General features: G+C 47.8%; 1 protein-coding gene across 1 annotated transcript in view; it reads left to right on the top strand.

Moving 5' to 3' along the window:
* The first annotated feature begins 4,468 nt into the window (after positions 1 to 4,468).
* CHST15 (carbohydrate sulfotransferase 15) overlaps positions 4,469 to 25,160 on the top strand; it is a 33,202-nt gene continuing 12,510 nt past the window's right edge. The window contains exons 1-4 of the mRNA XM_063103497.1: positions 4,469 to 5,014; positions 5,966 to 6,305; positions 8,023 to 8,169; positions 11,584 to 11,740. Of these exons, the coding sequence (XP_062959567.1) occupies positions 4,469 to 5,014; positions 5,966 to 6,305; positions 8,023 to 8,169; positions 11,584 to 11,740 (1,190 nt within the window). The remainder of the gene's footprint in view (positions 5,015 to 5,965; positions 6,306 to 8,022; positions 8,170 to 11,583; positions 11,741 to 25,160) is intronic.

Raw genomic sequence — 25,160 nt, 5'->3', positions numbered from 1 at the left:
GGGATTTTTCTGGAAGCCTTGAAGCTCTAGGCCCTCAGCTTATCAGGGTGCCAATAGTGTATTCACCTAGTCATAAGAGTGTTATTTTTAATCAACTTTATCAAGGTATGTTTTACATACTATACAGAGGCTTTATGTTTTGGTAAAACGTTTAAGTGTAAGATATTTTTATATTTTTTCTCAAAGAAGTTTGACAACACCAACAAATTTCTCCAACTCTCCAGACACCAACTGGCTGTCCTGACATTCTCTCCAGACTGGCTACAAAAGGCAGGGGAGGGGTTTCCCACAATCTCCTCCTCAGGTGTGATAGTTCGCAAGAACGACTCACAGAACCCAGGAAAGTGCTTCACTTACTATTAACAGTTATCATAAAGGATACCCTCGTTACAGGGGCCACTCAGCTCCTGGCTGAGGCTCCCCAAAATTGATATCGAACTCACAGGTCCAGCTTCCTGCCCCAAACAGAAAACCCAAATGACCCAAAAGTCAAGTGTTGGTGAAAATGTAAGTCAGCTTTTATTTAGGAAGACCAGTGACCTGAGGATGTTAGGCTAACCCATCTCTCCAGTAAACCTGATGGCCAGGCTAATGAAAAGCAGAAGGGAGGGCCATGTGAGCAGCAAGGGCTTCAAGCAAGGTCTCAGGTGCAAGGTCACACCAAGACTCTGTCTGTTTTCTGCTCCCATCTGTACTGTTATCTCAGGGTCTGGGTAGTATGTGCAAGTCTGCAGCTTCAGCCTGGCTGGAAAACAACTCTACATTCATGTAAATAATGTCATGTTGACCCATAACCAAGGTTCAAATCATCAAATCACCATGGGAAAAGAAGAAACTCAGAGAAATACATACCAAGAGAACAACTGTGCCTTTTAAAAATCTTTTAGAGCCCATGTGCCTTTAGGTCCCAGCATGGCTTTGGTCCCGCTCACTCCAACAGCGTTCAGGAACAGCCAGCAGAAGAGATGCACAGGGCCAGGCAAGAGGTGGGGGTGTATGGGACTTCCATGCCCTGTCCCTGTACCCCAAGCACCTCCACGTGTCCACCAGCCTGGAAGCTCTCCAAACCCCGTTGTTTAGGGGGTTTTATGGAGGTTCCATTATGTAGGTGTGATTGGTTAAATCATCGGCCACTGGTGATTGACTCCATCTCTGGCCCATCTCCCCTACTTGGAGGTTGGGGGGCCCGTCTGGAAGTTCCAATCTTCTAATAAAGGCTTGGTCTTTCTGGTGACCAGCCCCCATCCTGATGCTATCTAAGGGCCCACCAAGAGTCACCTCATTAGCATAAACTCAGGTGTGGTTGAAAGGGGATTGTTAGGAGTAATGAAAGATTCTCCTCTCACGCCTATTGCTCAGGGAATTCCAGGGATTTTAGAAGCTGCGTGTCAGGAACCGAGGAGGAAGACCAGAAACGTGTATATGCATTGTTATATCACACCCCACCCCAGCTTGTATTGACTTCTGGCCCCCCACACCTGGCCTTCAGAAGGTATTTGTTGAATGAATGCATGAATGGTAGGAGATGAGACAACCCTGTATCTGAGTGTTTTTCTAAGGCTCTAAGGCATCTTGAATCATTCTTAAGGCACACTCAGTGCTTTGTGTTTAAGAAGCGAGGCCCAGAGGGGCCGGTCTGTGCTGCGAGTAGACACGCGGGGCGCCCTGCCCCCAGTCTCCTCTCTGTTGACGCTGTCTGCTCCCCCCTCCCCATGTCTTTTTATTTACTTTGCTTGAAAGAAGATACCTTTGCTCTTGTTCAGGAATGTTTTGCCCATTCTGTTAGGTACAGATTATGTACTTACTGTCTTGGAGCCTCATAGTCCATGTTTTTGTGTTTGTTTGTTTCGTTTTGTTTTATCTAATTAGACTTTCTGCAGCAGACAGACAGAAGGATGTGAACTCACCCCCCACTGAGCTCCTGGTTGGCGGCTCATTTTTCACCAGCTTGGCCTTGTCTTTGACATGTGAAAAATGTTTTCTTGGCTTCAGTGATGGAGTTTCCAAGTAGGGGGATCTTGCCCTTTTGTTTCTTTGGTTTGGAAGAGTTGTTTGTACCAAGCAATGGGTCAGGGGTGGTTGAGCAAATTTGGAGTGGAGGTTTGAGTCTTGAGGTTCCTGATGTGCCCCTGCAGCTGCCCTGAGGGGTATGAGGCTTTTGGCCTGGCTTCCCAGAGCAGTCTCCTCCCACGCTCATGCCACCTCCCACACCACCCCGCCTTCTCCCAACTGCCCCAGCGCCTCCTCCTGACTCACATCTCAGTCTGTGCTGACCAGTCTTTCTCAAACTGGTTCTTTGAGACCTCAGTGGAATTCTCTGGCCACTTATGTTTTGCACATTTTGTGTATTATATTCCTCTCTTATAGATTCACAGGGCCTATTAGCATATTAGAGGACATGAAAAGTCCTGCTGAACAGGACTTCTGTGCAATTTTGTCCATCCCATTTTTTCTCCAAATAATTTAAGCATGGAACACTTACTGACAACATGCAGAACACTTTGTGGGTGGAAGGCATTTTTTGGAAACAACACCTGGCTATTTCTTGGCCAACGTATTTCTAGAAAATGTGGACTTTTCAGTCCAAGGGAAGTGAGCATTCCTTCTGCTGACTTCTGATCATTCAGTCCTTCAGCTAATAGAAGGAGGCTTTAAGGTAGGTTAGTTAATATCACCTCTTTGGGGACAGTAAAGATTGTTTAAGGGGTTTGTGTGTGTGTGTGTGTGTGTGTGTGTGTGTGTGTGTGTGTGTGTGTGGTGTTGGAGGTAAGTCTGTCATCTTTGATAATAATATCAAGTAATTCTCAAGCAAAAAGGACGAATGACATGGTATAGGGTCTCCCATCTTTGATTCCATTTCAAATGTTCTTAACATTCACTGACAATTAAAAATCATAATACTAATAGTTGTGGATGGTGCTATTATTATCAATGTTTTCTACTTTTTATGGGATGCTAAATAGGTCAGGCATTATGCAAACTCTTTACATGTATTAACTAATTTAATATTTGTTACAAACTTTAAGGGAGGTACTCTTATTATCCTAATTTTCCTAGTGAGGGAACCAAAGCTCATGCAGTTGTATGGCTTGCTGAAGGTCACACAGACAGTCAGTGGGTGGCCTACCACTGCTAGAAATTAAGGAGGTCTCCTTTTCTGCCCCTCTGATGCTCTTTCTATGACATCTACAAAGAAGTGTCATTTGGGCAACCATACATTTTATAACCACAGGATTCTATTAATGGATTTTTAAGAATTATGTTTTCCCCAGGATGATGAAAGTGAAAAATTATTTCAGGGTCTGAAGTATTATGTTACTCAGGGGATTACTGTACATTGGATTTAATTGCTTAATAACTTAACGTCAAGTGGATTTTTATATGATAGACTCTACTGAAGGAGAGAATCATTCAATTGTTTCTAAATTTTCATTAACTTTTGCTTCCTAAATTAATGATAAAGGTTGGCTCTGTTGATGCTATCGGGAGGGAAAATGCATATTTTCTCTGCAAGCTTCTATCCTAAACATCCTGCTTCTTATTATTCTTCAGATTTTCACTTAAAGGCACTGATATTTCAATTCACCCCTCAAATTCATAGCCATTGACTGTATGTGAATCTGAGAATGAATCTGAAATCCTGGGATTCAGAGATTCCACAAGTCAGATGTATCAAGGCATAGGATTAGAGAATATGAGGGACTGTGCACAATAGGAGGTGTTTGAGGTGGTGCTGGTGGTGCTGGTGTTTGGGGCCACATTTGGTGGCAGAGATCGGACCCCAAAGCCAAGCACAAGGACCTGAAACCTCTCCCTTTATCCTCTATGACTTTCTATGCCTTGCTTGTGACCAAGCAGGCTTGGCTGGAACTTAGAAGTAGAAAAGAGAAGTGAACATCTGGGCCTGCTTGGAAGATGACCCCTGGGCTATGGCTATTGCTGCATAATGCAACACAACTTCCTTTTCTTTAGGTAATCTGAGACTTTCAAGAGTTTGCTCCGCACGGAGAGGAAACATTCCCAAGGCCCTCGGGATGTGAAAATGGAAATCTTCACGGGCATCTCCATGGCTGTCCTGTTGATCCATCAATGAGAAGACCATGATAACTTCTAATCTCTTGTGTGTTTCTGTGGTCTACAGCCATAACGCTTCCGCTTTTTTCTGTGCCATGGGAAAAACCTGAGGGGCAGGCAGGATTGCTCCGGAACATATGACCTTCTCTGCGGTCACAGTGGCTCTTACAGAGCATGACGAGTGTAGATTGCTTCCTTTTGCTGTATTCCAGAGCCAGACCAAAGAACGTGCTTTGTGGCTGCTTGTTTTTATCCTTGTGTCTGTTGCTCGTGTCTTTCGATCATCTTACGTAATTGCAAAATATCCTTAAACTTCTCCAGCACGACTCGTGTGCATCTGGACTCCCGGGGGCTCATCCATGGCTCAGTGAGCCAGCAGTCCCCAGGCGCTACCATGAGGCACTGCATTAATTGCTGCATCCAGTTGTTACACAACGACACACACGAACAGCAGGTCGGCTGCCGCGGAGGCCCCCATCACGGTCACCAGGTGTGCTCCACTTGCAGAGGAGAAAACAAAATTCTGTTTCGCGTGGACAGTAAGCAGATGAACTTGCTTGCTGTTCTTGAAGTGAGGACTGAAGGGAACGAGAACTGGGGTGGGTTTTTGCGCTTTAAGAAGGGAAAGCGATGTAGCCTCGCCTTTGGACTGATAATAATGACCCTGGTGATGGCTTCTTACATCCTTTCTGGGGCCCACCAAGAGCTTCTGATCTCCTCACCTTTCCATTACGGAGGCTTCCCCAGCTATCCCAGCTTGATGGATGGCGAAAACCCAAGCGACGTGAAAAAGCATCATCACCAACCCTCTGTAAATAATATTTCATACGTGAAGGACTATCCAAGCATTAAATTAATTATCAACAGCATCACAGCCAGGATTGACTTCACGACCAGACAGCTCCCAGACTTAGAAGACCTCAAGAAGCAGGAGTTGCACGTGAGTAGCCTTGTGATAGTCTCGATTGATCGATTTTAAAAAATGGATGCATCCTTTTCTATTATTATTTTGGGGAACACAGAAAAAAAAATGACTTGAAAATTTCTCAGGTATAACGAGAGTAACTTGACAGCCTTACAGATCAGAACACACTGAGAGACTGCTGTCTATTTATGCTATGGAACACCAAGAAGGGAATTGGCTGTCTGGAACAACCCAGGTAGAAATGTTTAAGGGCTACCCCCTCTTATAATTGCTTTCCAGACTTCTCGCTTGAAATGTGGTCATGGTGATTAAAGTTGCTTTTGCAGATCACCATTATTTGGAGTTTTAAAGTTAAGCTGAATTTCATTTCCTGTTTCTATTCTGTCCTAAACAGTATTTTTGTCTTTAATGGTGATTTAAATATACAACTAGTAAAAAGATTTCAGTTCTTTAATTTAATTAGATTGACTCGTGCATGTGTGCGTGCGTGTGTGTGTGTGTGTGTGTGTAGGAACTATAAATCATGGTAGAGAGGATTTTGATTAAACTTCTATCTTTATTTTCTCCCCCAATTTTTTTTTTTTTTTTTACTTTAGGAAAAAGGAAACATAGTTATTAGCTGTCTATCAAGTTTTGCCTTATTTTATTTTTATTTTTATTTTTATTTTTATTTTATTTATTTATTTATTTATTTTTTTGTCTTTTTCGTGACCGGCACTCAGCCAGTGAGTGCACTGGTCATTCCTATATAGGATCCGAACCCGCGGCGGCAGCGTCGCTGCGCTCCCAGCGCCACACTCTACCGAGTGCACCACGGGCTCGGCCCCTTATTTTATTTTTTAATCCTTGTCAAACAATAGTTCGAATTTGAACACTAATTGGTATTAGGGCAAGATCATATTGTGGTTGGAATGTGTTTTTGCTGATTTTTCCCCCTCGGTGTGTCTCTCTTCTTTTTCATTGCAGATGTTTTCAGTAATCCCCAGGAAATTCCTTCCAAACAGTAAGAGCCCCTGTTGGTATGAGGAATTCTCAGGGAGGAACACCACCGACCCCTACCTGACAAACTCCTATGTGCTCTACTCCAAGCGGTTCCGCTCCACCTTCGACGCCCTGCGCAAGGCCTTCTGGGGCCACCTGTCGCATGCCAGTGGGAAGCACTTCCGCCTGCGCTGCCTGCCACATTTCTACATCATCGGGCAGCCAAAGTGTGGGACCACCGACCTCTACGACCGCCTGCGGCTGCACCCAGAGGTGAAGTTCTCTGCCATCAAGGAGCCACACTGGTGGACCCGGAAGCGGTTTGGTGAGGGCCACTCATCCCTTCCTTCTGCATGCGGAGCTGGGCCAGGCCGTGAGGCTGCTCTAAAGAGGGGTGGGGGGACGAGAAGGTGTCCTGAGGCACGGAGAGGTCCAACCCTTCACTTGGCATGAGACAGTTCACAGGCAAAGACCCATCAGGGGCTGGAGCCCAGTTCCCAGCCTCTCAGTGAGCATTGATTGGTTGAGTGCCAGCTATGTGCAGGGCAAGGGGACAGGTGCAAGATGGACAGCTCTTTTTGTCCTGAGGAGCCTTGGCCCATGACCCCGGCAGTGAGCAGTAAGTGCAGGGTGGCTAGCCCAGCGAGAAGAGGCCTGTTGGCTCCCAGCTCTGTGCTTTTTGGGCGGGAGCCCCTGCACCCGGAGGAGACAGAGCTGCTTCAGGAGTCAGCTTCTCTGACCTGCCCTATCTGCCTCACAGGTTCAGTATGAAAACCGCAGGGAGATAATTCTGGAGACCCTGCTCTCAGCACGAGTATGCCACGGGATGTCCGTGAACACCACCTGCCCCTTCTGCAGGCTGGTTACTGCTCCAGCCCAGCCCCAGGCCCCCTGTGGCCCTCAGGTCACCATTTTGCCCACATAACTTTTCCCTTTTGCCAGCAGATGTCTGGTTGCTGGAGCTAAGGGATGATCCATGGCCTGTTGTCGGCCAAGGTCCAGGCAGGACACGAGGGCGTGTTCGGCATAAAGGACGCAGGTTGTCCAGAAGGGAATCTTAAACGTGTTTCTTAGACTAGCTGTTAATGTGCTTCCTGACAAATGTTTGATTTCATCCTTCTGATGTTCATCCTGCAGTGAACAGAAGTGTAAGTGCTTCCTTTGTGGTTTAGCTGCGGCCGCTGTTGGAGCCAAGGTTTCAGGTCCTGACGCATTTGCTGGGCGGGTCTGATCGCTCCCCTGCGGCAGGTGCTCTCCCCTCCACGCACGCCGTGATTCTCCTTAATGAAAACCAGCTTCCCTCTGGCAGGAAAGTGGGAAGAACAAGGGCGCGCCTCTGGAACCTGGCATTCAATGTCACCTTGAACCTCTTGTTTTGACTGTGGACATTCTCCACTTTCCATTAACTTTAGCAGCTGTGGTGTTGGACAGTGTGTTTTAAAAGAATATTTGCAATTGAAATTTACCCATTCTGAAGGCAAGGGGCGGATTCAGGCTGCATGTGGCCAATGCCAGAATCCATGTCTGCCCAGGGGATGATCAATACCCCTACTATTTGGACAACTGGACAGGCTGCTTGATCAAGTAGGTCAGGAGACAGAACATCAGGGAGATGCTAGTTGGGCCCTGATGGAGAAGAGGCATCACGAGGGTTATAGGGTGCTGTCCCTCCTGTGAAGCTGCCCTTTGTCCCCTTGTCCTGTTTGATACAATGTGTGCATCCTGGATATCACTGCTGCTGGCCACTTTAGGGTCTCACCTGATGTACATGTTAACCAGCCCCAAACTCTCTGGCCCTTGAATAGGTGTGCTGCCACTGCCCAGCTTAGTGGCAGCATCTTGAAGCATGCATGGATTGAAAGAGGGCAGCCAGTTTACAGAGTCCCAGTTGCCCCCTCCTGAGGCTTCTGTGGGCTGAGCCTTTTGCTGCTGTAGCTGGGCCCCTTGGGCCTTTCCACCTCTCTGTGGTCTGTCTCCAGGAGGCCGCCAGCCCAGCAGTGACACCTTTGTTGTCAGTAACTCCTTCTTTTTGGTTCTCATAGGAATCGTTCGCCTAAGAGATGGGCTGCGAGACCGCTACCCTGTAGAAGATTATCTGGATCTCTTTGACCTGGCCGCACACCAAATCCATCAAGGGCTGCAGGCCCACTCTGCAAAGGAACAGAGCAAGATGAACATGATCATTATCGGTACGGCTTCCGGGTAGCACCTGGCAGGCTGGCCCAGCTCTGCATCGCCTACAGAGCACATGCATGCTGGCTGCACACTTCTGCTGAGCCTTCACTTCCCCACCTGGCCATCACTCTCACCCCTGCATACAGCATTCACATCACTTGTACAGTTACTATAAAGCACAAATGTTTAATTGACTTTCTAATTCCATGGAGACTCAGGGACAGCTGGAATAGCTTTTTTAAAAAAGTTGTCATTTCTTTTTTTTGTTTAAATTAAGCAGGCATGCTTGACTTCTCTTCATGATTTACTGATCTGAATGAGTTTGGATGCAGATCATAAATGCGATTAATTGATTAGTTGTCGATTTGATACTTGAGGCTTTTGCCATCCCTGGCCACTGGGACTGTATGAAGATGGAGGTAGCTTCTCCTGAAATAGGCACAACCCTAAAACAGTCTGTGACTAACTGCTAAAAAAAAAAAAAAAAAAAAAAAAGAAAGCCTAACTCTTATCAAGCTAATACCTTTGGGCATTCACAATGAAGTTGTCTGATTAGTAATCATTTAAAAAAAATTTACAAGGATGTTTTATAAATAAACACGTATATTCACTCTGAAAAAATTTTTTCTGTGTATATTTAGGTGTACACAATGTTTGATATACATATACATAATAAAATGATTACTATAGTCAAGGACATTAACACATCCATTTTATCACATAGTTACCCTTTTTTAGTTGTTGTGGTAAGACCACCTGAGAGCTACTCTCTTGGCAAATTTCCACTGTACAATACAATATAGTCATCAAGTTGTACATTCGATCTCTAGGCTTATTCATCTTACATAACTTCTTTTATTGGATTCATCTTAAGAGAAAATGTTTATCCACGTATACCTCTGAAAGAGAAACTTACTCACATATTTTGCTTAAATTGGCTACCTGAGGCAGTGATCTATTTTTTAATTTTCCTAGATCTATTATATTTTGATTCTCCAAATTAAATGAATCTATTAGTGATTATGAGGAATTGTATATAATCAGCCCTTTGAAAGATGACTTTTTAGTTATGAGCGTCTTGTCCAAGGGAACAGGCTTATGCGCCTAAGCCCAGATTCATTTATTTATTTTTTTAACTCAAAGAAGTCAGGTTACTGGGAGTCACCTCTAATGTGAATTGACTATTAGCTATTCTTTTGCAAGCTGGAGGTTCCAAACACCCCAAATCATAAGTCTAACTTTCACTGTGACTCTCATACCTTATGCCTCTGACAAAATCTTATGTTCTTATGAAAGTGCTAAAAATATTCATCCCAGGACCAGGAAACGGAGACTAAGATAATGAAGGAAAAAGGAAAGCCTTAATTTGTTTTTTTAATTTTACTTACTTTTTTTTTTAATGTAATTTTTTTGGTGGCTGGCCAGTAATAGGGATCGAACCCTTGATCTTGGTGTTATCAATACATGCTCTAACCAACTGAGCTAACCAGCCAGCCCTTTACTTGCTTTCAGATTTTAAAAAGAACAAGAACCAAAATTACTGTGCTGATATTTCCTTAAAGCAGGGTTTGGTGAGTGTCATGGAGGACTTGTGGTGTGACAGGCAGGTGGAGAGGCTGATGAAGAGCTGGCATCTAGCTCTCCTGTGCCACCAGACAGCTCTGGGCCGTGTGACAAGTCAGTCTTCCTGAACTCAGTTCACACATCTGTGAAATGAGATTGTTGGACCAGATCCATTCCAGGCTCCTGCCAGCCCTGAAATGTGATTCAGCTCTGCTTCAGCACTTTCTCCTGGTTAGATCCTTGGCAGAGGGTCTTTCATTGTCTTGGGCCCCTGGGTCAGAGAGGGCCTTCCCTCAGCAGTCTGCAAACAGCTAGAGGCACCCAGGACTTAGGACTCAGGCAGCTGGGTTCTGTGGGGCGGGGGCTCCAGATGTGTCTCAAGACCCCTGCCTCTGCTCTTGTGTGCACGGCTTTGCAGCCCTGCCTGGTCCCAGCACCACATGAACTGTCTTTCCTGCCCTTAGGTAGTAAGGTCTGAGAGTGAAGGAGCCACACCTGTCTTGCTTCATTTACCTGTCCCCAGAGCCACGCACAGTGCAGGCCACAAATTAGATGCCAAATGAGTGCTTTCTGGATGGATGAAGGATGGATGGATGGATGGATGGATGGATGGATGGACAAACAGACAGGTGGATGGTCAAATGCTTCTGTGATTCTAAAACCATCTCAATTTTGAGATGTGACAGAAGTTGTGCCAATTTAGCTTCAGATACTTCACTCATCCTTTATATTCCCTTATTCATTGCGAGTGGAATTTTCAAAGGACTTCTGATTGACTTGTCTTTTCTGTATCTTGGGGTATTATATCTTAAAAAAATAAAAAAAGAAGAAAAGGCTAGAGCAGAAATGTTCACCTGGGCGTGATTACACGTCCATCAGAATGAATAGGGCCCTGCTAACTTCCTGCATTCTTAACGATGCACTTATCCCTGACCAGAGAGACTTCATCTTTTGGCTCAGATTTTCCCCAGATGAGTGACTTTGAGACGTGTCTTATAGTTCCAATGCAAAATGCAAGGAAATCAAGTGTAGAACTGATTGATTGATGTGCTTTTCTTTTCTAAATCTCTGAAGACTGTCCTAAAAAAAAGAAAAGTTGGGAAATTGGTTATCTGAGCGAGTCAGTGTGGTTGAAATGTTTGTGTCTTGGCCTCGCCTCTGCCCTAGAATGTATGCTTAACGTTTTCATCCTTCAGTCACGCAGACCACAATAAAACAGGGCTCAGGCACCAATTCCCGCTCACACAGTCAGCTCTTAGTGAGCACCAGCTGTGTGCAGAGCAAGGGCCGGTGGCAACGGACAGATGGACGTGCTCCCTCTGCACGCCTTCCTCTCACTGGTTCTGAGAGTGTGCCTTGTGACTGACTAACCCTTATGGTTTCAAGGAAAGACAGGCGCAAACTGCATCCAGTTTCCTAAGGAGGGTCAGCTTTCCCAAACTACTCCTTTATCCTGGTGCTTCGGAAGGAAACCATCTAGCACATTCTTAGTGGGCCCTTAAAATGCCACGGAGCTATGCACCCTGAGCGAAGTTAAATATTGTGAAATTAGGGGACCAGATGCTAGTTAAAGTTTTATTTTTGCTCACCGTGGAGAGAGGAGCTGGGTGGGGCGGCGCTCAGTGTTGTGTGTTTTGCCTCAATTTCCAGAGGTCCTTGGGTGGGGTGGGGGTGTCACTACACAGTGGGTGGGCATCAGTCGGTCCTCCTCTGCCTAGAGTCCCATGTGCCAGCGATGGCTCGCCGGCTCTCTGGGTGGCTGCTTCAGAGGGAGGCGTGGAAGCCAGGCTCGGCCGCCCACACCCAGGGCCACTCTGTGGGCCCGTCTCCCGCGACTGCTCACGTGCGCTGTTTTCTCTTTCTAGGGGAGGCCAGCGCCTCGACCATGTGGGATAACAATGCCTGGACCTTCTTCTATGACAACAGCACGGATGGGGAGCCGCCGTTTCTGACCCAGGACTTCATCCACGCCTTTCAGCCGGACGCCAAACTGATCGTCATGCTCAGGGACCCCGTGGAGAGGTGAGCGGTTTCCGTGTTTTGTGTTTGGGGTGGAGAGAAAAGGCACTTTTGAAGCATTTCCTTCTCATCACACACAAGTTTGTGCCTCTTTTTTAAAAAAAACAAACAAGCTTAACAGGCAATGTGAACGCTATTTCTTATGTAAATGTTATGCTTGGGGCAGTCCTCACTGTGTTTAAACAAATTGTAGATTGTTTTCTTAGCCATTCTGACCCCGGTCTGTGGACCTTGGGTCACTGGCGGGTTTGACCTGGGGGCCTGGGGTGGTTCCTTGGGTACCGTCAGGGCTCGGAAACCACGTTTAGAAGCAGGGGTGTCGGGGATCTCCGGGAGGTTTAACTCCCAGAATGCCATGTCTCCCAGCTTGGTTGGTGCCTTTGTCCTTGTCAGCTCTGGATGTGTAGTCTCTAGCTTTCCTTGAGAGGCTGACGGTAGGAAGAAAGATGGACAAGGTTGCTTTGCCTTTAAGATCTGTGGTCACCATGGTGCTGTTCCCGCAAACATTTGAGAACCACTGGTCTCTAAAGGAATGTTGCAGAGGGAGGGGAGGCAAAGAAAGTGGACTTGCTTTTGCAATATATTTTGCAGGAATTTTTCTTTTAAATCTTGACCATTCTGACCATTTTCCACGTCTGAGCTATGGCTCAGCAAAGGCAGAGGGTCAGGGGGAGACAGGTTATCTTAAAAGTTCTTTGAAGAATCAGGTGATTGTCATTGGGTATTTTGAGTTCTTGGCAAAATGTATGTAGAACATTTTGAAATTTGGTGAAAAATTAATAAATAGTTAATTATTTGAACAACAACCAAAAATGATCAGGGGTTGACCAGTATGGATGAGGCAAAGCTAGAGTGATATTGAACAGATGGTACCCAGGTGGCCTTGTCAGTGCTGGGCAATACTTAGATCATTGCTGATGTCCCTGTGGAGTGCAGAATCTCAGGGCTGCCGGGACCTTACAATTATTTCGTCTGACACTCCTTCCAAATACCACCACATCAGAGATAAGGGGGAGCCCCCAGTGTGGTCCATGGCCCTTTGAGACAGAGAGTTCCCCAGCCAGGATGGCTCAGGACAGTTCTGTTCTTCCAATTGTGGCTATGTCTGTCTTTGGGGAGCATCTACACTGTGGTCCTATTTCTTCTCCAGAAAGCCACACAGACCAAGTCTAATCCTTCCAAAATGGAACAGCCTGCCAGATGTGTAAAAGACAGTGGCCACGGCCCTTTGTGTCTTATTTTCCTTTGGCCTAACTATGTTTTGTTATGAGTTGCATGAAGCCCCCCAGAGAGATATGCTCAGGTCCTAATCCACGGTATGTGTGACTGTGACCTTATTTGGAAGTAGGGTCTTTGCAGAGATGTACTCAAGTTAAAACGAAGTCATATTGGCTTAGGGTTGGGAGATGCCACGTGAAGAGATGGGAACACTCCTGCCACAGCCAGGGGATGCCGAGGACTGTGGGCAGCCACCAGAAACTAGGAGGGGGCGTGCAACAGTCTCCCTCAGAGCCCCTAGAAGGACCCAACTGTGCCAGCTCCTGGATTTCAGACTCGCAGCTTCTAGAACTGTGAGGGAGTAACTTCCTGTTGTGTAGCTACCAGTTTGTGGTAGTTTGTTACAGCAGCCCTGGGAACCTCACACCCAGCTGAGTCCTTTCTCAGATGGCACGCTTTCCCAGCTCCACATCCTTGCCAACTGTAACAGGATGGCATGTTTGTTGGGGGAGATTTTAGAAAATACATTGGAAATGTATAAAAGAAAACTGTTTCCAAAAACACCTGTAATCTCCCACTCAGATAACTACTATTCATATTTTGGTGTATTTTCTTCCAGACTTCTTTTCTATGCAGATAAATATATAAGTGTGTGTGTGTGTGTGTGTGTGTGTGTGTGTGTGTGAGAGAGAGAGAGAGACAGAGAGAGAGAGAGAGAGAGAGAGAGAGAACGAGAGAGAGAGAGAGAACGAGACTGTGTGAACATACAGTCTTGTGTCTTGCTGCTTTCATTTACTACTGTTGTCCCCAAAGGATGTGCATTTAAGTCTGCCCTGGTCACATTTCCTGAGTTGATCTCCATACCCCTCCTGAGGGTTCTCAGAATGGGTCCTGCTCCTCTGAGTATGACCTGGGCAGAGGAGAGTGGGGTTGTCCCCTCCCTCAGCCTGGGCATCCAGCAGCCTGGGCACATGGTGGATGTCCCTGTGCCACACCATGGGCAGGTATCACATGTGCTTTCTCTCTCTGCTCTCTGTGCACCTTCGGTGTTTCCGGGGCAGCCACTGAGCTCGGAGCAGCTCCCATGTCCCACCTGCTGGTTCCCACGCTTTGCCGGTGGGAATTCGGCCTCATGGAGTGGGCTGGCCTCCCTCGGCCCGAGAACAGTCGCCATGGCCCCATGGTGCTCTTGTGTAGACGTGACACAAAAGCACCAGCCTGGCGGGGAAAGACCCGCTGGCTGAGCTGAGCCCTCGCCGCCCGCCCACGTGTTGTTACAGCTGCCCCGTGCAGACCGCCCCAGCAGCCCCCAGCTGAAGTTCACGGGTTGGAACGGTCTCTGCGGAGTGTGCTTTCTGCTCTGCAAGTGCCTCCCGTTGCTTCTCCCTGCCTCGTTCTGAGGAAGGTCAGCCTCTGCCTCAACCTCAGGGGCTGGAGAGAGTGGAAACCGCAGCCTTGATAGCTCTCTGGGCACAGAGAGGTGGGGACCAGGCTGTCTGGACTCGGTCCTGTGTGTACTAGCCTGTCCTGGGCCCTGGGGAGGCAGGAGCTCTTGGCCTGGCCATGGTTTGCTGCGGTCCTGCAGCCTCAGCAAGAGCAGAATGGAAGGGAGAGGGGCGAGCTCCTGGGTTGAAGGGCCGGAGAGGCTGGAGCTGGAGCAGCAGATGTGGGGCTGGCTCTTCAAGGATACCAGCATGCCAAGTAGGGCTGGAAGGAGGGTCAAGGGGAGAGGTGTTCTGGCAGAGAGAAGGGGCAATACAAAGGTAAAGACCACGTGCCTTATGTCAGAGAGTGGAGCCATGTTCCCTGAGAGTGTCCCTTCTTCCTGGAGTTCTGGTTCCACCTCTGAGGACACAAGCACCATAAAGCCACAAGGACGGTGGTGCTGTCCAGGTTCAGATAGCTCAGCCAGGGGCAGGACTGCTTAGCTCGCCCCTCAGACCCCGGCCACAAGTCTGCTATCTTTAAGAAGACTCACAGCATGGTCCTCCCAAGTGGACACCATGCTTTCTTCTTTTTCTTTTTTTTTTTTTAAAAACAAATACACTGTTTATGCGAAGAACTGAAAGTGAAGCTTTCTTGCCTCCCCGGACCTCAACCTAACAGAAGTAGTTCATCAATTCCAACATTTATTTGGCCCCTACCACATGCTGGGCACGGTGCCGGGTGAGCAAGGAAGGTGACCCAGTGCCTGCCCTGTGGGAGCTGGCACTTCATCAGAGATGTGGGCATCGACTCTGTCATGACAGACATATTGGTGCCAAGGAGCAGAAGGGCAGGATGCCACAGCAGCAAGGGTGTCAGGTGCCAGCCCAGTCCCTGGTTGCCTGCTGTAGAAGTTATCTACTGCTGCATAACAAGTTCTCCCCAAACATAGCAGCTTAAAATGGTGCCCGTTTATCATCTCACAGTGGCTGTGGGTCCAGAACCCAGGCACAGCTTTCCTGAGTCCTGGACTTCAGGGTCTCTCACAAGGCTGCGGTCCTGCTGTCAGCGGGGCGGGGTCTCATCCAAAGGCTTGGCTGGGGAAGAGTCTGCCTCTAAGCTCACGTGGTCATGGCAGAATGTAGCTGATCAAGGGCTGTTGGAACAAGGGCTTTGGTTCTTTGTTGGCTGTTGGCTGCAGGCTGCTCTCAATCTCTCGCTCCTGGCTTCCCCAGCATGGCTGCTGGAGAGTCTGCTAGCAAATTGGAAGTTATGGTCTTTTGTAACCTAATCACAGTGTGATGTCCTATCACCATGACCATATTCTACTGGTTAGAAGCAAGTCACTGTCTGGCCACACTCAAGTGGGGGAGATTACAGGGTGTGGACACCAAGAAGGGGGTTCACTGAGGGCCGTCTTGGAAGTCAGTCACCTGTCACACCTGTTCTCTCCATTCCCCACCTGATCCTCGGGAAACCGGGGCCTGGCCTCGCAGCCAGAGAGAGTAACTCCAGTGTCAGAGGGAGTGCGTGTGCATGTCTATGTGCATGTCTTCTGTGCAGGTTATTAACAGCAGCAGCTGTTTTATCGCTTCTTAAACATTTATAAAAATATGCAACCATAGGAGTTTCTTCTTTTTGGAAACCCATGACTCATGGCCTCTCTGAAATGGCTGGGTTGTTCCCCATCCAAGCCAGAAAGGATGATAAAGATCGTGTGTTTAGGTCCCTCTTGAAGAAACAAACACTCTGAACCCAACTTCCCATTCCTCTAACTGGATCAGGGGCCGTTAACCCCCTCAGTCATTGACCTTGCACTTCCGCAAGTGGGAGATTCCTGGGGTTGTTCACTGCCAGTTGGATTGGACCAATTTGTTCTTTCCCTTCTACACATTGGCTTGGAGGGGGGAAAACAAGCTTTTATTTCTAGTTTTAGATTCACATTTAGCCTTTATTTCTATAATTGATCAAAGGTAGAGGTTTGAAAATGTTGAAATTGTAGGCAAAGTCAAATCCTGTTTAAGTTTGCAGAGAAGGATGTAAATAGTAAGTTCATTTTTTTTTTTTTTCCCCTGGAGGAGAACAGAGGAGTAATGGAAGGAAGTGCAGGGAACGGTTCCTATGCTCAAGGAGGCCAGGAATTCGTGTTCCAAGCTGCTTTCCATAAGAGATCTCCACGATTTAAAACCAAAGCGATGCATTCCTATGCTAAATAAGCCCAGTTAATTAAAAAGAAGCCACCAATTACAACAGAGTTGTTCTTCCTCTAATCCCATTCTTAAGTGGTAGGGACTATTCTTTTCAATACATCTCACATTAGCCTCCTGCCTCTTCGTTTGTGAGATGATTGAAAGAGCTTGCCTCTTAATTCAGAGGCAGTCACAACCCCATTAAATGTGAAAAATGGCTGGAAGGTGCTGGCCCCTCCAAACCAGTTGCTTTCCTTCCTCACGCAAGCAACATTGAGAATGGGGTCATGCATCATCTGTTAAGGACTTTGCAGCATCTATATTTGGGTTTTAATTCTGCGTGTTGTCTTCATGCAATGCCCAGAAGTGATCACCACAGGAACAGTTGGTATTTACATTTTATGATGATGAGTCAAAGGGGAAGGAGCCCAGTTAAGGATTAGAACTTGAGTCTGACCCAAACCCCTCAAGCCTTGGAATCTGGGTAGTTGTATTTTTTCATCTGCTCATATAAACTGATTTTTTAACACCCCCCTGGATTGGTTAGATAATTAATCTATTTATGATGATAAACTAGGAAGGGAACAAGGCTTTTAATGAGATGTGTCTATTTATATTCAGTCACTCATTGGGACACAGAGTAATGATGGGCTAAACGTTTGGGCAGGAATCCTGGTTTCACTGATTTCCCTCCATCTGCAGAGTGGGGCATGTGGGTGGGGAGCAGCTTCCACCTGCTGAGTGTTTGGGAGCTGTTGTCCCCTGGACAGACACAGACTCTGGCATCAGTCACATACAGCCTGAATCTGTCCCTTGCCTTCAAAATGGGTAAACTTCAATTGCAAACATTTAAAAAATACAGCCTGGGGGGCCCAGATGGTTTGCATTCCAACCCCAGCTCTGCCACCCCAGCTCTGCCACTGACCGGCTCTCTCTGTGACTTGGAGCAAGTAACTTAACCTCTCTGTGCCTCATTCCCTCATCGGTGAAATGGGGGACAATGGTCCTACCTTTAGGGTTGTGAGAATTAAATGACTTAATATGTGTAGTAACATGTTTAAACAGTGCTGGACAAATGGAAAATATTATATGATTACTAGCTATTATTATTTATATGAGGTGTCAGTAATAGCTAATAATAATGATAATAACCAAACCGATTACTCATTGACTCACTCACCAAATATTTATTGAGCACCCTAGACGTGGTAGGAGAACAACATCCATCCTGTCTGCCCTCATGGAGCCCACGTGTAGTTGAAGGGGCAGGGACAGGCCTCTGGTGAGTGATGGGGCATTCGCTGAGCGCGGGCTGCAGCCTGGTCTGTGCCCAGCCCTTTTCAGGCCTTGCCTCATCTATGCTTTGCAAGCAGTGAAGAGCTGTTGTGATGAGTTCACAGGTGAGGCGTGTGGTCTCAGTAGGCTTAAGTCTCCTCCCCAAAGTCCCATGGTTAGTACTGTGGCCAGGCTGGGATTCGATCCCAGGTGGGACTGACGGGGGAGCCAAGCTTTTTGCTGCTATGGTAGGTCTGTTACTGGGATGCAGACTCTGAGACAGCCGTTTGTGTGCAGGAGGTTTACGGGGAGTGCTTTTGAGGACAACCCCTGTGAGGGATGATGGGGCAGGACAGGCAGGGTGTTGGGTGCTGCTGCAACAGAGGTCTCAGCCGACCCCACCGGGAGCTCAAGCTGGGACAGCTCTTCCGAGTCATCCGGTTGAGGCACCTCCCCCACCAGCCGTGGATGTGGACTGTGTGGGGAGGCTTAGCCCTGGGCGAGGCAGGCCTTTTCAGCCGAGGGCAATTCCCGGGAGCCATCGACAGGATGACTCCCCAGTTTTGCCAAGTCCTGTAAGCACCAAGGACCCGGTCTTCGTGGGAGCCTAAGACTGGACTCATTCACTTCCCTCCAACTGAGAGAGCAAGATGCTGACCCTAGGACAAGAATGTGCACAAAGAGAAGGAGCTGAGCCAGGTTTCTGCTCCTGACTTGCTGTAGCCCGTGCTGCCAACCCTCCTGCACGCAGCCCAGCACCCTTGGCAGCACCAGTGATGCCGGAGGTGTGTTCTCAGGCAGGAGAGGGGAGCCTAGCACCGGGAATGCCAGATGATCTTTTCTCCTGGGGATTTGCACAAGGATTAAAAAGCAGGCTGTTCCTCAGCACTGAGGGATTCACTATTAATCTAAACTATCTCAAAGGGAAATTAGGAGACTCTCCTGTGGATAAGGGAGAGTAGGGAGAGAGGCCGTCGGAGTACAAAGGTTGTGACAGCAGCCGCGATCTGTTTCTTGTCCTATGTCCCTCCCTTTGGCTTTCACACTTTCCTTTTCTCTCTCTAAGGCTTTGGAGGATTAAGAATTAGAGGAGTGGTCTTGAGGAAGCCTGCAGCAGGCTGTCTTTATTCAAGCTGCCTGCTGATTTCCTGGTGAATTCGGTCATTCTGCTTCTCAGAAGCTGCCTGTTTGGATGTCACTAACACATCTTGATATGGGCCCTAGAAGTGGCATAAGGTCAAGCCACCTGAGGGCAAAGGAGCGGACCTCAGACCACAGAGCAGACAGCGCAGGCCTTTGTGAAGGTGTTCTCTGAAGGCCATTCAGGAGCAACCACCTGGTGAGGGACAGGTCTTGTTATTGGTGGGAGAAAACCCATCAGGCTGAAAACTCCCATGTGTTTAACACTGTTTATTTTTTTGAGAAATGTTTGCAAAGTCATTGGCAGTCCTGTGTGTTCCCACACGGATTGTTTGGAAAGGGCGGGTCTGTGCTGGAAACACGCTGGGGGAAAAGAAGCTCCTTGTTTCTGTATCTGCAGAGGTTCTAAGGTGAGATGTGGGCTGACTGGACCAGGATCCGGGGACAGCACTTAGAATCGATTCTGGGGAGCCCGGTAGAGCTCAGGGCGCTGTCATACGAGGAGGCTGTCATACCTGTCATACTGGGGCTGTATGGTGGGTCGGCTATGTTGAAAGAGGGGTGGCAGCATGTCACATACCGTGGTGTCAGCCCTGGTGTTGTAGTGCCCGTCACTCTGCAGACAGTCCCATACCTTGGGACCCAGGCCTAGCTTTGTAAGTAAGGGTAGCTTGCTCATCCTTGGTGCACCATAGTTTTCTCACCTGTAGAGACATTTGGCATCCAGATGGCTGGTGTATTGTGACAAAACGCTTTGCAAATGGTACCAGACTCTGGATGTCAGGGAGGCTTGGTTTTGTCCCCAAGGGGTTTTACCCACTATTCCATGAAATTTCCCAGTGCGCTGTGATTGGATGCCCTGGAAGAAACAAAGAAACACCCTCAGAAATCTGACCTGTGCTCAAGGAGCCTAGGACCCAGTAGGGAAGAGAAGACCCCACACAAATGGCCCCAGGGAACAGGAAACTTTGCGTCTATCTGTCTGGACATTTTTAGGCCCAAACATGGATGTTCTTATGTAGCAGAAATGAGCCTCATCAATGTCACCCCTGTGTTTGGCCTAAGGTGACCCTAGACACTTCCTTCAGGTAAGCTGGCTTGGCCAGTCCTGCATTGTCATGCCTTGTGATGAGATGTTCATGGTTTGCGACTCAGTAGGACAGAAGGGCTCCTTCCCAGCTACAGTAAATGGCCTTTGTCCCTTGTACGTGAAGTATGCATAATCGTTATTGACGACGCCATGTCAGAGGTTGGAAAGTTATTGATCTGGGATTTGAATTTGGATGCCAGCCAATGGAGAAGAATGAAGCCAGGTGCTCTGGCTTTCACTTTTGTAACTGCGTTTATTACGACCCTCATGTGGCCTCAGGACTGTGAGATGTCATGGAGGATGAGTAGGAGGACATGAGTGTGTCCACCCTGAGGGGGCTCCTGGTTGAGGAAATGTGACCGTTCACATGAGTGTCACTGAGCAGCCTGCTGGGGGGCGCTGGAGCACAGGGTGGTGGAGCCAATGTCACTGGGGTGAGCCAGCCAGGAGCGGTTGACCGCGCCAGCCGTCCACAGCTTTGGCATCGGCTGCGGATCTTTTCTCCAAGCATGGCTCTCTGAGAAGTCCGATGCATGGAGCAGTAGCTGGAGGAAATGTCATAGCCCAAGGCTACTGAGAGCCTGCACTTGTCTGAGTTGAACAAGCTTAATGATCCCAGTGACTTCAGACATGCACCCCTCTGGGATCAGAATGTTAAAACCAACAGCCACTTACTGGGGTGATGGAAATGTCTGGAACTAGAGAGCGTTGACGGTTGCACAACTTTGTGCATGTTATGCATTTTAAAGGGGTGAGTTTCATGGTATGTGAATTATATCTCAATATATAAAAAATGATGGGAACAAAAACACTGCACAAGGAGGAGAAACCAACTATGGAAGAAGGCTTCACCAAATAGCGGCATGGGAGCTAGAACTTGCAGAGTTCTCCACAAAGAGGGATGGTCGATTAAGAAGCAAATCATCACTTAAGAACTAAAACTGGTAGAATCTGATGAACTATTACAATAACCAGTGAATATCAGCTTAACCAAGTGGTAAAAAGATCATGCAGTGTGTTCTAGCATGTGTAGATACCTGAATATCCGCTTGTTATTGCGGCACGTTTTCTAGATGCCCCATGTGATGCTCCATAAACACATTTGCTTCTCCTGACCACGGCAATGAAGTTCCTCATGTTTATCTGGAATGTTCGGTTGCTGCTCTATTACATGTCATAATTGTTCATCAGTGTCCTGTGACTTATTAAGTAGTTCTGTAACAGAAGTGACTTGTGCTTCTAAATCACTGTGCACCTCAAATAGTAAACACATCGAAACAAACAAAAAGCAAAAATCATCAGCTCAAATGGCTAGCCCCCCACTCTAGTCAGCCATTGATATGTCTCTTTCCCTAAACTATGAGGGCAGGGGCCACATCCTGTAGCATCAGAGGGCTTTGGGGTCAGGCAGAGCTGGGTTTGTGTGGGTCCCAACAAACAAACCCAGCTCTTGGGCTGCTTCCTGGGCTGCTTGACCTTGGGCAAGCTCCCGAACTTCTCTAAACAGCAGGCTTTTCCTCCATGAGACAGTGTAGCATGTATTTCACAAGGGGGTGTGAAGACGGAAGGGGAACGCCCGTGCAGGGCCTGGGTGGCAGCCTCAGTAGCCGAGAGGACCACAGGAGCCAAACCCCAAAGCACTCACGCAGAGCCTGGCTGGGGAGGAGCCCATGCAGGAGCAGCTGCTCCTGCCTTCACAGAGCAGCGCCCCGTGAATGTCGTTGATGGAATTCACCCGTGGCCTGGGGTAACCATTGGGATTTTATATGGTGGGGCCTGAGGCTCACTCCTGGCCACTCCTTTGTCTCTATGGGGAGAGATGTGGTCACTTTCAGAGGCACCAGGTTGAGGCCCCACCCCCAACACACACATCCTGTCCCACTACCTCTACTGGGGTACCAGGACCCCTGACCACCATTGCACCTCCCCCCCATCCCTCACGACAACCTTTTAAAATAAATGCAGCACAGAAGGGCTGACATGTATTTGGACTTATATTTGGAATTGCCATTGGAAACAGTCCTGGCCAAATGTAACATGCATCTGTTGGGGACGATTTGAGAGTAAGAAAATGAGATGGTTCAGCAGGAGGAGGCTAGGCAGCCCTGGGACTCAGAGTTGGAAGGGAGTCGGGTCCCCTGGTCCTCACGTTGCCCCCAAACCCTCATCCCTCCAGCCTCGGCTGCTCCTCTGCCCAGGGCCAGTCTCTTCAAGCTGGACTCCCCTGGCAGTCCAGCTTGACGTGTGAAGCCAAACTTTCTTCCTGAACCTTCTGCCCACTGGTCAGTCTTTCAGGAGTGTGGGGAGGTCTCCTTCCTGCTGAGTCCCTTCATCTCCAGGGGACCGGCTCCTTCCTGCTCACCATTTGACACCTGCATGGAAGGTGAGGTCTGTTCAGGCCCTGACCTGCCTGTCGTTTGCTCCACCTCCCACGTTCTCTGTGCCTGCTTCTGCTAATGCATCCTGAGCTGGCATTCGTGTCCCTGCAGTTCTGTGATGATTTGTTATGAACTTATGTCAGCTAAACCCCTTACGTATTTTCCATGTTGGTCATTCCCCTACTTCATCATTGTGCAGTTGACTTTACAGACTAAAATGTGGACATTTAGGTTGTTCTCTTTACATTTCAACTTGTTACATGTGTGCCTGCTCTAGCTTTTTGAGTTCTATTGGATACTTATTATTGATACCTTTGCTGTCCTTGTCAACATTTTCTGAGAAGCTTTAACCCATCCAAGTGGCTCTCCCTCATCCAAGGTCATTAGCTTACTCTTTTTCCCCAGAGAGTAGTTGTGGGGGAAATTATAGCATTGTTTATTGAAGGCGTTTTAAGGAAGCTTTAGCCTAATTCTTCAGGAGGACCCAAACAGTGCTCCCTGAAGGAAAGAGCTCTGGTCTGCTTTGGCCTTCCTTTTGTTTCTTTGTGGAAAATCCGGCTGCATGGCCATAGTTCTCCTGCACACTCGGGGCCACTGTTCCAGGGTCACAGAGTGGGCGAGAGGTGTCAACAAAAACTCCTCAGTCTCCTTTGGAATTTGGGTTTAGAATCTGTATTTGTTTCCTGGGGCTGTCGTAATAAATAACCATGTACTCGGTGGCTTAAAACCACAGAAGTTTATTCTCTCACGGTTCTGGAGTCCAGAAGTCTGAAATCAAGACGTCTGCAGGGCTGGTTCCCTCTGGTGGCTCTGAGGGAGAATCTGTCTGTGCCTGTCTCCAGCTTCTGGTGGCTTCTGTCAACCTTGGTGTTCCTTGGCTTGTAGGAGCGTCACTCTTGTCTCTGCCCGTCTTCGCCTGGTGTTCTCCCCGTGTCTGTGGACACCAGTTGTTGGATTAGGCGTCCCCCTAAATGTAGGATGATCTCATCCCAAGATCCTCGGCTTGATTACATCTGCAAAGACCCTATTTCCAATTAAAATCAATCACATTCACAGGCACTGGAGTGAGGACTTGGACATATCCTTTTGGTGGTCACCGTTCAATCAACAAGAGTCGGTGGCCATTCGTTATGTTGAATTACGTCCCTGTTCAGATACTTGCTGATAAAGTAGGGCGTGGAGAACTGCCCAGCATGGGTGCTACTAGTGGGGTTCCAGGGAATCCCAAAGCCCACTGCAGATTCTGTGGGCACATCCAAGGTACCTGGAGGTGACTGAAGGGCCAGAGAAGTCACTTCTGACTCTGCCCAGGAAATGGCCTGGCCTAGACCTGAAAGGCTGTGATCATGACCTGTAGAAGGTAGAGGGGTCATGAGTTCATTTCAGCACACCCCGAACAGTTGAAAATCAGTAGTCTCACCTGAGTGGGGATGGGCTTACCTGGTTGGAACATTGGACATGTCCCAATTGTTTTTTAGGGATTACTCCTTGATCTCTAAAGATTTGTGTGGAATCAGCAGATTCTTCATGAAGTTCCTTTGTGTTTAAAATTGAGTCAGGCTTAGGGGCTCTTGTTTTATTTATGAGCCAAATGTCTACAAGAAATGTTATTATCACAAAGAAAAATCTCAGTGTGAAAACCTTGAGCCAATGATTGGATTTTTGTAAGGGAATTTATGTGATAGAATTCCAGTTCCACCAAACAATTTGGATATTTCTGTGGGCATCCTTGGTAAGAACTCTGGGCTTGGACATCTAATTAAATGTAGGTTTGGATGACAGTTTTAGAAGCATCTGGTACTTTTCATTGACGTAGTTCCTTGGGCCGAGCTGTAATATGGATAAGACTGATAGGAAATGTGTGGTCCTGGAAGGGCACCCCATCAGACAGTTTGCTGCATGGTACCTCTCGGTGCATGCGGCTGAACCACACCTTGAGGCTCATGCAAATCTTATTTTGGCATTTATTGATCTGCCATTTAGGTCATAACTATGACTGACCTTACAGTGACAGGCGCCTGTTTTGGTCCTGATATGTGTACTAATTCTGAAGGAGGAAAATAGCACAGCTGACATTGGGGCACTAGTAACAGGCTAATGTGGTGTGGTTGCAGAGAATGTACCCAGACAAGTACAAATTTGGGAAGACACTCCACTTTCCAGGGTATGTTTGCATTCTAGGCAATCTGTGGGCAGATCCCAAACATCTCAGGACTTCTAAGAGGTGTCCTCTGTGGATATTGGCAGTGGATGAATTCTCAAGGGCCATGTTGAAGGCACTTTGCCAAGTGGTGGACACAGAGGTGATTAAGATCTGGTCCTGTCCCTAAGCAGTGAGGCTTGTGGTGTTCTTACTGACATTAGAGGTGTGGGATAGTGGAGAGGGAAAATTTGCAGCAGACTCATGCCATAAGGGGACCTCAGTTTCTGTAGGAGGGGTGCGTCTGAGTCCTGGGATGGAAGTACTGGTACAATTGGCAATGCAGATGTTAAAGCCCCAGATTCATGGGTATGGAATAAGAGTCACAGAATTGCCTCTACTGGAAAGAGCGAAGCCAGGCTGGAGAAGTTGGGGGGATAGGAAGTATGGAGCTGAGAGGAGAGAAGCGCGTGACTCCATGGAGCCATGGGGACCACATTTTATATCAGCCCGGTTTCACCCTGGGCTGGGGAGTGGAGGTGATGCAGTTGGGGGTTGTGTGTGTGTG

This window comes from Cynocephalus volans, chromosome 7, assembly GCF_027409185.1.
Source record: "Cynocephalus volans isolate mCynVol1 chromosome 7, mCynVol1.pri, whole genome shotgun sequence".
NCBI lineage: Eukaryota > Metazoa > Chordata > Mammalia > Dermoptera > Cynocephalidae > Cynocephalus > Cynocephalus volans.
Note: the sequence above shows the minus strand (reverse complement) of the source record. Positions and strands in the feature narration are given on the sequence as shown.